This window comes from Maylandia zebra, linkage group LG7 (assembly GCF_041146795.1).
Source record: "Maylandia zebra isolate NMK-2024a linkage group LG7, Mzebra_GT3a, whole genome shotgun sequence".
NCBI classification, from domain to species: Eukaryota; Metazoa; Chordata; class Actinopteri; order Cichliformes; family Cichlidae; genus Maylandia; species Maylandia zebra.
Genome location: NC_135173.1, coordinates 68,846,250 through 68,857,750, shown reverse-complemented (window position 1 = coordinate 68,857,750; position 11,501 = coordinate 68,846,250). Strand labels below are relative to the sequence as shown.

At 44.4% G+C, this 11,501-nt stretch overlaps 1 protein-coding gene across 1 annotated transcript in view; it reads left to right on the top strand.

Annotated features, from left to right (window-relative positions):
• Positions 1 to 11,501, top strand: part of LOC105940651 (uncharacterized) — a 73,234-nt gene that overhangs the window by 12,648 nt on the left and 49,085 nt on the right. Inside the window, exons 3-4 of the mRNA XM_076886990.1 lie at positions 175 to 284; positions 3,191 to 3,430. Coding sequence (XP_076743105.1) covers positions 175 to 284; positions 3,191 to 3,430 — 350 coding nt within the window. The remainder of the gene's footprint in view (positions 1 to 174; positions 285 to 3,190; positions 3,431 to 11,501) is intronic.

Here is an 11,501-nt window from a genome sequence, read left to right as displayed (position 1 = left end):
ATTATATACGTGAACGTTGATGCTGACGTTCCTTCGTAGATTTCACCTGCTGAGGTTCTGCTGATGAGTAAGTAACGTCTCGATGTAACTATAACAACCTCTGAGAAAACACACGACCATCAGATAAAGGTGTGGGCTTGTCTTCATGTTTGGCCTCCATCTGCTTACATGCAGCTTTGCCTCCAGACCCAGATTCCAACCTAATGATGGGGGTAGCCAATCAGGACGAAGCCGGGGAGTCAGGCGGTAGCGTGCCGTCGCCGGTCGTCACTGAGACAGAGCAGGTGAGTCCAGAGACGGCTCATCTTTATTCATGGCTTCATCTTTGTTGGCAGCGCTTGCAGGTCGCTCTTCTTCTCCACATTTGCTGCTTTGTTCTTTCTGTAAACGGCGCCTCTGATCAAGTTCAAAGCCCGGCCCTCCTGACAGTCTCTCTTCATCAGCCTGACACGTTTTTCTGCGTCTTCAAAACCACTTTTCCTCATTTTCATGTTCCCGTATGTCTGTGCGTTTAGAGCGGTAATTATGCGCCGCGTAGCCGCTCGTCCCGCTGTGGATTTTAGGCGTGTTTTCAGTAATGTTTTTGTTCACCGTGAACTATTTTAAATGTTCGTATTTTCATTGCGCTGTCTTTTATCTCAAACGTCCTGCTTTTCAGATCGTGACAGACTTCTCTTCTTCCTGTTCCTCGCCAGTGGAGTTGTCAGCGACTCCACTCGTGTCGTTTTCCACATGCAAACAATAATCAGTATTTTATCAGTGAAGCTCGTTGCCCCTCCTGACACAAGACACCGAGAAGCATCTGAATGTCTGCAGGCCGTCACATCTCGTCCCATTTCACGCATCAAGTCAGTCACATCATCAGTAAATAAATGCGGCAGCGTGCAAAGACAGGCCGCACACGCTCAGAGCGCAGCTGACGAGCGTGTGCAGACCAGTCGACGTCTTCCATACAAATTTCACAAGGTTTTCTTCATTTTACTCAGCAACTTCCAGCAACCGCTCACCATCCAGCTGGGGATTTGTTTTCCTTAGCAACCAGAGGTCGCCAGGCGGTTGTCAGTGGCTCTGTATACACGTGCAACCAGAGACCACAGGAAGTGAAGAACATGCTAGTGCTAGCTGCTTCCAGGTGACTGAAGCAACTACCAATGCGAGTGAAGAGTACCTTTGACTGATAATAATAATAATAACCTGGTAATAAATATATTAGACGGTCACCTAGGCAACCGGAGCCTGGAACGTCCAACCAGCTCTCAGCTTCTAAGTAACAAACAAATCGCTGCCATCGTGGACACAGCGTTAGCGTCATTTCCTGTTTTAGGCTAGTTTCTCACCGTGTCGTGTCTTACTTCCGGTTTTTGTGATTTTTCTGACCCGCCCACATCGTCTCCACCTGTGTCCTGTTTTCCTGCTCATTACCTTTTTCATCTTTTTTTTTCTTTTTCATGTTTTTGGGTACATCTCTGTACAGACTCTTGATGGTGTCACAAATCAAGAAAGGATGTAAAAACTTGCTGTGAAAATGCGTCTAAGAAAAGTCTGCTGGCCACAGGAAACAGGAAATGGAAGCAGGAGATACTTGAACCTGCAGAGGGAGGGTGGGCACTCCTCTGAGAGGTTTGCATTACCCACCCTCGTGTGAGCGCGCTCACTGATCCAAAGCGCCTCCAAATAAGTTTCCTCTGAAGCTCTGCAGCTCACAGCGGAGGACCACTTAAAGCAAATTGACTTTACTGATGTGAATTATGACGATACTGATATCATGCATAAAGTTATTTACCCTCCGAAGGATTGAAATAAGTCATTCCCTCAGATACGGGGAACTAATATGAATGCAAATAGGATTAGGCTCCTGCATTAGTGTCTGATAAACAATTTACAGGCCTGAGCGTTCACCAGGGGATTCGCTCCACGCGGCGCCTGGAACGGGGGGGGGTTAACCCTCCATCCTCTGCGAGCGTTCGCCTTCACCGCGTCTGCAGACAAATAAAGAAACGCAGATTACTGGCGAGGTTGCCGATTTACCTTTAAATCAGATCCGATCTGTCCCGAAGGGGAAGCTCCGACCGAGGACGACGCAACAAATGGAATTACAGCCAAACCGCAGAGCGAGCACGTGGTGAAAGACGCCCTGCAGGCCGCCGCTGACAGTTAATATGCAGCGAGAGTTGAGCCAATGCATCTCAGGTGTGCCCGAACCTGCAGCGTGTCCATTTCTACCTTAAAATTTAAAACGGGCCCAGCTTCTTGAGCTTCGCCACTGAAGGCAGGAAAGCCATGAGAAGATGTGTGCAGAGTTCACTGAAGCAGCTCACCCACTCTCAGGCTGCTGTTTGACTATCCCGCGCTCTTATTTTGAAAGCGTAGGCCCTTCCTGTCTGGTTGGACATGTTTAGTCTGGGAGTCCTGGCCCCACAAGCTGAGAAACTCCGATCAAATCAAAGCCAATAAAGTTAAAAACAGAGCCCATCCTCGCCACGCTGACTCGTCTGAGGACACTGAGGTCGTCCTGCAACGGAGCAGGATATTGTGTCACTAAGTTACAGCAGCTTTGCATGACTCACAGCTTAAAATAATCCTTATTTGTTTTATACTCAACTCATTCTGTGACTCACACAAGCTCCTCCCCTTTTAAGACATCTTTCTGATGATTGGCCAACTTCATCACTAGCGCTGTTTAGTGAGAAAGTCCTGTTTAATACTTCAGATGGACATTTTAAATGTACTCTGAGTACTTTTTCTCTGATTATTAAAGTACACTTTGTTCCAGAGACTGCAGTACTTTTACGTGTACTCTGTGTGCTGTGGGGTAAAAGTGTCATCAGCCTCTTTCCACAGCACATGACGAACCTGATCACATGTCCACACAAACATACGACCACGTAAAACGAACAACAATCTGATTGTCGCGTGGAAGCTCTGAGATTTCTTCCTCACTGGTGAGAAAAGTTTATAACTTCTGCCTTTGAAGCTTTGATGCTGCTCAGTCTTTGCCTGGTACATAACGTCTGAAACGAGCCCCTGCGTGACTGTAACACGCCAGGCTTCACCGCCAAACCTGGAGAATCGTGTAGACATAGTAGCGATGGGCGCCTCGGCCAGCGTGGTGTTCAGACATTTTGTTTATCAGTAAACGTGCTCTCATCTAATGATCCAGCTGATCCAACGAGTGCTTGTTGGTCCACAGAGAAACACAGAGATGGCGGCTCGAGGCCGCCGGCCTGACGGATGTTTTAAACCTGGGACTGCGGTCGAAGAAGCATCGCTGCAGAAAGTGGGCGGACCCTCAGACCCGCCGACCTTCGCGGCGGTGAGCGCGAGCAGGCCGACCTCCAGCGGCGACGGAGGAGACGTGACCTGCTGCGACCTGCTGTCTCTGAGGAGCGACTCGGTATCTTTGGCCAGCGAGTCCAACGTGTTTGGGAGGGTGAGTGAAAGACGAAGAGCTGGGGCGTTCACGCAGACTTTTGTTTCCGAAGCAGGAAATCGGAAATGCCGAGCAGCTGTTGGGATTGGTTTACACCAGCCAGAGGTGTGGACTCGAGTCACATGACTTGGACTCGAGTCAGACTCGAGTCATTAATTTTATGACTTTAGACTTGACTTGAAAAAATGTTCCAAGACTTGTGACTTGACTTGGACTTTTACACCAATGACTTGGGACTTGAATTGGACTTGAACCGGTTTACTTGAAAAGACTTGATGTTTCACCCCAAATATAAAATTTAACACGCATACTATATTATATTATATAGAAAGTGTGCACCATTAATTCAATTCATTCATTTATTCAAACCACACTCCGTACGTATGTGTGCGTGAGCTGTAGCACAGCCAATCAAATTAACCAGATTTTCTTGTTTTTAAAAAGAAAAAAAAAAAACGCTCAAATGCTGCAAGGAGATATTTTTTTTCAGGTACATAAACTATGAAGTAGTCAACAAAAACCCGAAATGCAATATGCAAAACATGCAAGTAGAGAATCACAGACAGAGATGGAACAACTTCCAACTTTCTCCGACGGTTGAAGTTGTATAAAGAACGGTAGGCGGGGCTTCATGACTTCATCTAACTAGCAAATGTTGTCCAGGCTACGTTGGTGATGCAGTTTTTTTTAATGTGTATGATATTTTTGTCATGCGATTTTAAAGCCGGTCCTACAACCGCATCCAAGAATAACATGCAGCTTATCTCAGAACTGTCGGTGAAAATTATTCTTGGAGCTAAGTTTAATTGAGCTGCATTTTAAAGAGGTGCAATTTCACAATTTGTGTATATTTTCTACGTTCACTTTTGTCATGTGTTGAGAAAAACACAGATTTAAAAATTACATGGTCTAATATTTACATTTAGCATATAACTGCAACATGCTTTTTTTCGTTTTTTTTTTTTTAAAGACTCGAAAGGACTTGAAATTCAAAGTTTCAGACTTGTGACTTGACTCGGACTTTTACACCAGTGACTTGAGACTCGACTCTGACTTGCCTGACATTACTTGAGACTTGACTTGAGACTTGACTTGTGACTTGAGGATAAAGACTTGAGACTTACTTGAGACTTGCAAAACAATGACTTGGTCCCGCCTCTGCCTGTACCAGCTCTGCTGGTGTGAGTCTGACAATAATGAACTGTTACACAAATCTGGGTCTGTGCACACAGAAACTCACATTATGTGACATCACTCCTCGCTCCGATCACGGAACGCCAAAATAAAAGCACAAAGAAATAGGAAATATTTGCTGTAAATAGTTCACAGCAACGTGTGTTGCTTCGGACCGAGGTGATTTCTGTGGCATAAAGAAGAATCACGCTTCCATGATTAACTTATTTGTTTGTCCATCATGGACTGAGCACAGAAACGCTGAGCTCTGTGGGCAGGTACACATCAGGTATAACATCCATATGCATATCCAGGATGCCTGCAAATCCAGCCCATAGTGTCCACAACCAGAGAGCTAGCTTCTTACAGTGCAGTTTGTTCCACGATGAGGACAGAGGGGAGGGTCTGCATGTTAACACGTTTGGGCCAAAGTGCAGCTTCTTCCTGTAACGATGGAGCTGCAGCTAAAGTGATGTCAGCGGTTCAGAGTGCAGGTACGCCCTAGGTGACATCACATGGTCACTGTTTGTTCAGAACAAACCTTCAGTAAGAGTCAGACAACACTGCAGTAAATGTTTGAATTTTTGAATGGAGTCTGGTGTGTGGCTGAGGTTCTCGTCACATTGTACCCAGACTGTGATGTCAACAGAACCAAAACTAAACCGTGAGTGAAACAGGAAGACCCGCCCACTTCTCCCCTCCACGTTTATCACGGTGGTAATAAAGTGTAACGCACTGATAGAAACTATTGTGTTTAATTACCCTTAATTGGGTTTATCATTTATTAATGAGTGTTGTGAAGTTCGTTGACCTTAAACTAAAGGATGAGGTTGAATGAGGAGAAACAGGAAGTGCTCAGGTGAAGTCAGGTGAGCTCAGCCTGAGCGAGGCTCTGTCTACGTTTTCATTCAGGATTTTTAATGCGATCAAATCTGTTTCACCTTTGCCGTCCCACCTTTTAGATCTGAGTAATCACACGTGTTTGCGCCCTCTCGTTCAGCCTCTCGCTCTTACATTCGGACGCCGGCGAGGAAAAGCTGACCCCATCTTGTCGTGATGAACCTAGTGGACTGAACGGACTCCCGCCCTCTGCAGAGGTATCATCACGCTGGCGGCAGGCTCCACATCCCCCCCGCCGAATGAAGCTACGGCGTAATCATAATTCTCTTGACCTCCGATGACCCCTGCGAGGCTCTGACAACGAGGGCCACGCGACACAACAGACGGCGCCGCCCGCTCCAAAATGGCTTTTTCATTTCTCGAACAATCACACTGCGGCAGCGCTGAATGAGAGGGCAGATTACATAAGGTGGGGGTTCCCGGGGTGAGATGAGAGCTTTTTCTCCAAAACGCCGCAGTCGTTATCGCTCTCATTAAATTCCTCCTCTGACTCGGAGCCTGCTTTGAATCCATCCATCGGAACAACACGGCGGCTGGAAATTCTCAATTAATATGTTAATGTGTGCAAGATATTTCATCACAGGAAGCAGAGCTCAGCGCGCTCACAGGTTAGCGCCAAATTACAGGAGACCCACAAACAGCATCATCCGAGCCCACAGCGGCGCTTTGGAGCAGGAACGGGCCCTGAAGGAGCTCCAGGAGAACCCTCCCACCCACAGAAAGTTTCCATAAACATACTGTTCGCTGTTCTTTAGCTTGTGCTCCAGGCCCGATACGTCCGTGAGACCGAGTTTGGATCGGGGATTAAATGAGTGAACGTTACGTGAAGTGTGTGCGTTCCGCTCACATCGACATCAGAGCTGTGTAAAAATAAAAGCTGGCTCTTTTCTGCCTCTCTGTGCTTTGGATACGCTTTCTTCTTGTATGCAGACATTTCTAAAGGAAGAACTGAAATTCACACTATATGCTGTTAAACCATGAATAAAAATTTTGTGTTTTTTGCCATTACTTTATGCAACAAATGCATGTTTTGACAAGTGGAATTACATTTTCTATTAAGCTGGTGCCATATGTTAGGCATTCTTTAATAAGGAAAAACTAGTATGTCAAGGACTTTATTGTGAAAAGAACAGGAAGGCCTTTTGGGACAGACCCTATCCGGTTGTTCAGTGATGACGCGACGAATCCTACTTCCGGGTCTAAAGTAGTCTGCGTTTAATATGGCTTTTGTGTTGTTAACATGTTTAATGTTTTGTATTTTCTTCTATTTGATCTCAAAAAGCTCCTAAAACAGTCAGTGATCCCTGTTGACCTCCCTCGGCTTTTATTACCGCTAATCATTTATTTAAGCTCAGTTTTTAAAACCTTGGGATGTAACTACAGCCCAGCCCATGCAGCAGTATATGAATGACTAACCTCGTATTGTGGATGGCCCACAGGTGCCACCCAGCCTTCAATCGTCCCTGAAAATCACCATTACACGAGTAAACAGGAAGTTTAGCAAAGTGCAACAGAGTGTCTGGTGGACTCTGCCACTCGAAGATGCTGAGAGAAAAAGAAGCATGATTCAGGAGAACAGGACGGACTGAGGCTACTACAGGAAATCTGGTTCTTCAGCTGAAAAACTAAGTGGACAGTTTATTGACTTTGTGCTCTGGAGTTTGAGCCGTGATGACCACCACACAGCCCAGTTACTCATTTTTGTAGTGGGACACTGGGAGTTATGTAGGAGCTGGCAGCAGTGCACTCAGTGAAAGGACTACAACTGTTCATGGAGGTAACTGCACGGAGGTGAAATGGGACAGACTAGGAATGTTTGTGTTACATAGTTCATTATATAGTGACAAAATGTTGGCTTGTTTCATATTTTCTAACTGTGCATGTAACTGTAACATATACAGTTACATGCAGTTTATTGGTACTTACCCCCGACTGTGTATATGTACTGTATATATATATATATATATATATATATATATATATATATATATATATATATATATATATATATATATACAGGGAGTGCAGAATTATTAGGCAAGTTGTATTTTTGAGGAATAATGTTATTATTGAACAACAACCATGTTCTCAATGAACCCAAAAAACTCATTAATATCAAAGCTGAATGTTTTTGGAAGTAGTTTTTAGTTTGTTTTTAGTTTTAGCTATTTTAGGGGGATATCTGTATGTGCAGGTGACTATTACTGTGCATAATTATTAGGCAACTTAACAAAAAACAAATATATACCCATTTCAATTATTTATTTTTACCAGTGAAACCAATATAACATCTCCACATTCACAAATATACATTTCTGACATTCAAAAACAAAACAAAAACAAATCAGCGACCAATATAGCCACCTTTCTTTGCAAGGACACTCAAAAGCCTGCCATCCATGGATTCTGTCAGTGTTTTGATCTGTTCACCATCAACATTGCGTGCAGCAGCAACCACAGCCTCCCAGACACTGTTCAGAGAGGTGTACTGTTTTCCCTCCTTGTAAATCTCACATTTGATGATGGACCACAGGTTCTCAATGGGGTTCAGATCAGGTGAACAAGGAGGCCATGTCATTAGTTTTTCTTCTTTTATACCCTTTCTTGCAGCCACGCTGTGGAGTACTTGGACGCGTGTGATGGAGCATTGTCCTGCATGAAAATCATGTTTTTCTTGAAGGATGCAGACTTCTTCCTGTACCACTGCTTGAAGAAGGTGTCTTCCAGAAACTGGCAGTAGGACTGGGAGTTGAGCTTGACTCCATCCTCAACCCGAAAAGGCCCCACAAGCTCATCTTTGATGATACCAGCCCAAACCAGTACTCCACCTCCACCTTGCTGGCGTCTGAGTGGGACTGGAGCTCTCTGCCCTTTACCAATCCAGCCACGGGCCCATCCATCTGGCCCATCAAGACTCACTCTCATTTCATCAGTCCATAAAACCTTAGAAAAACCAGTCTTGAGATATTTCTTGGCCCAGTCTTGACGTTTCAGCTTGTGTGTCTTGTTCAGTGGTGGTCGTCTTTCAGCCTTTCTTACCTTGGCCATGTCTCTGAGTATTGCACACCTTGTGCTTTTGGGCACTCCAGTGATGTTGCAGCTCTGAAATATGGCCAAACTGGTGGCAAGTGGCATCTTGGCAGCTGCACGCTTGACTTTTCTCAGTTCATGGGCAGTTATTTTGCGCCTTGGTTTTTCCACACGCTTCTTGCGACCCTGTTGACTATTTTGAATGAAACGCTTGATTGTTCGATGATCACGCTTCAGAAGCTTTGCAATTTTGAGACTGCTGCATCCCTCTGCAAGATATCTCACTATTTTTGACTTTTCTGAGCCTGTCAAGTCCTTCTTTTGACCCATTTTGCCAAAGGAAAGGACGTTGCCTAATAATTATGCACACCTGATATAGGGTGTTGATGTCATTAGACCACACCCCTTCTCATTACAGAGATGCACATCACCTAATATGCTTAATTGGTAGTAGGCTTTCGAGCCTATACAGCTTGGAGTAAGAGATCATGCATGAAGAGGATGATGTGGACAAAATACTCATTTGCCTAATAATTCTGCACTCCCTGTATATATGTTTTATATTCATACCATATATGTGATTGATTCTACACAGGTGCCAAACAGGTTTCCTCCGGTTCCTAATTAAAAAATAACAGCTAAACAATTTCTGGCATTTTATAGAATTACAATAGAATATCATTTTATAATATAGACTTATTTTATTCTTAAAAAGAGAAACACTTTGTTTAATGTTATGCTCATTAAACAGAAGAATACATTTTCTTATCAAACTCTGTTTTGGTGAAGAATAGAAAACCTGACATTGTAGAGGAGCCAAGTGCTCCTAGTTTCTCTGAACACGTACAGAATAATCAGATTAATATTAAATGAAAGTTTAAAAAGTAAATTGAAAGCAATAAAAATTGTACAATAAATTTATTGCAACAACAATCATAATATAAATGTATCACAGCAACATAACCCTCATGGGTCTTTAGATCTCCAGCTTCCCAGCATGCACTGCACTAAGGTTAAAACTCAGTTTTCCCCTCGCATGCACACAAAACCTTATGATGTCTTTTTGTTGTTGCGATGAGTCTGAGGGGAGTCTGTGATCAACACTAAGACAAACGGTGATGGAGACAGCGCTGCTCTCCCCACGCTCTCTGATGTGAATACCTGCAGTTAAAGATGAAGACGAACCTGACGGTTAACACGAGCCAAACCCGTCACAGAGGAGAAGCTCTGACACGGAAAAAAGGACGAACCGGAGCTCCTCTGTAACGCACAAAGCTGATTACCTGAATAAGATGCGTAAAACAATGACAGGATAGACGGGAAACCACAGATGTGGAGTCAGTGGCCTCGACAGACTGATTTTAGTCGTCACGTACAAATCAGTCAGTAGACTGCTGGAGATACTGCTCAGATATGAACATGAAAAGTTGCAAACACGTAAAGCCACATTGAGCCCAGGTGTAATTAAGCCCCGCCCACACCAAGTCACATGTAACAAAACCTCAATAATCCAGTTTGTCCCTGAGCTGTCGGAAGGATGTTCATCACCGAAGCAGCGCTGCGGTTCGAACATTCGATGCAGCTTCCTCACGCACACCTGGATTTAACAGGTAACATAAAGCGTGAGTGAGGCTGAAGACCCTCCTGAAACGAACACCTCGAGTTTAAGCAGCTTCACACAGAGTGGGATTAAGGAGTCAGGAGCACTTTAAGTAATCAAGCTCAGTTCTGCGTCAGTGGACGGCACTTCATCAGAGTTGTTAATGCGCTTCTATCCGTCTCGCTGGACTGTTTAGGCGCTTTTCATTTCCAGACGGAGTCGCCGAGCCATGGCTGCGGGGCTCGCCGTATAATTATAGGGGAAGCCCCGCCCCCACGGCGTCCTGCCTCCTCCTCATAATAAATCATTGATGGCTGCAGGAGCTGACTGCCCACTACTTGGTTGCATTGCAGTTTTACCCTCATTATGGATCACAAAGACTGAGATAAGTCAGCTTTTATCAGTAATTTGTGCGTTTGAGTTCACGTTTATCCTTTAATGATAAAAAAATGGTCTTTAATAACCTTATTACAATAAACACTCGGTGGTGGATGACATAACAACAGTATATTCACGTTATGTTATTGGTCTGTATTATCACAGAGGGGGGAACTAGCGGTGGCTAACATTAGCCAGGAGAAAGAGCTCAAACCAAGCTGGACGTCCTGATGCAGCCGTAGCGCCCTCTGAGGGTTAGCTCATGGTTTTTGACAGACTTGATAAAAGCTTGTTTTCTATATAAAACATATTTAGTATAAAACTTTTATTTTGATCCACTCTGTAGTTTTTCTTTCTTTTTTCTTTCTTTTTTTTAATGGATAATGTTTCAATAGCAAACTTCTTTTCCTGGTTCGTCTGTCATTTTTATTTTCCGTGTATAAATTCATATTTCCTATCTTTTTTTATCTCTGCAGCCTTTTCTTTCTTCCTTTCCTTTTTTATGTAACAGTGACTTTAAGCTCTGTGTCTTTAGATGCTCAAACAGTTCTGAGATCATTTCTCTGAGCGGCCTTTGAGACTGGGACTCCTCTCAGCCTTCACCTCCTCCTCCTCCTCTCCTTTTTTAAGCCGTTGCCCACTCTGCAGGACTTCACTGCTCTGTGGTTTGATTGAGCGGCTTGTAAACGCCACCAATTAGGACGGGCGATTGGCATACAAAGAGGCCGCTCCTGAATAGTGATGAGAAGTGGGAGGCTTTCCTCCCTCCTTGGTCGTTGTCAGGGGATCTGAGGAGGAGAAGGAGGAGAAGGAAAAGCCAGGCGGCCGTGTTTTGACAGCCTGAATAGACGGAGCAGTGGAAGTGGCTGAGGAAGGCTTTTGTTATGCTAACTGCTGGCTAACGGGCCCTTATTCATGTCTCCTCGACACCGAATGACTTGATTTAATTATCTTGTTGCTTCTCGTGGAGGAGAGGGCTTCAGGACGGGA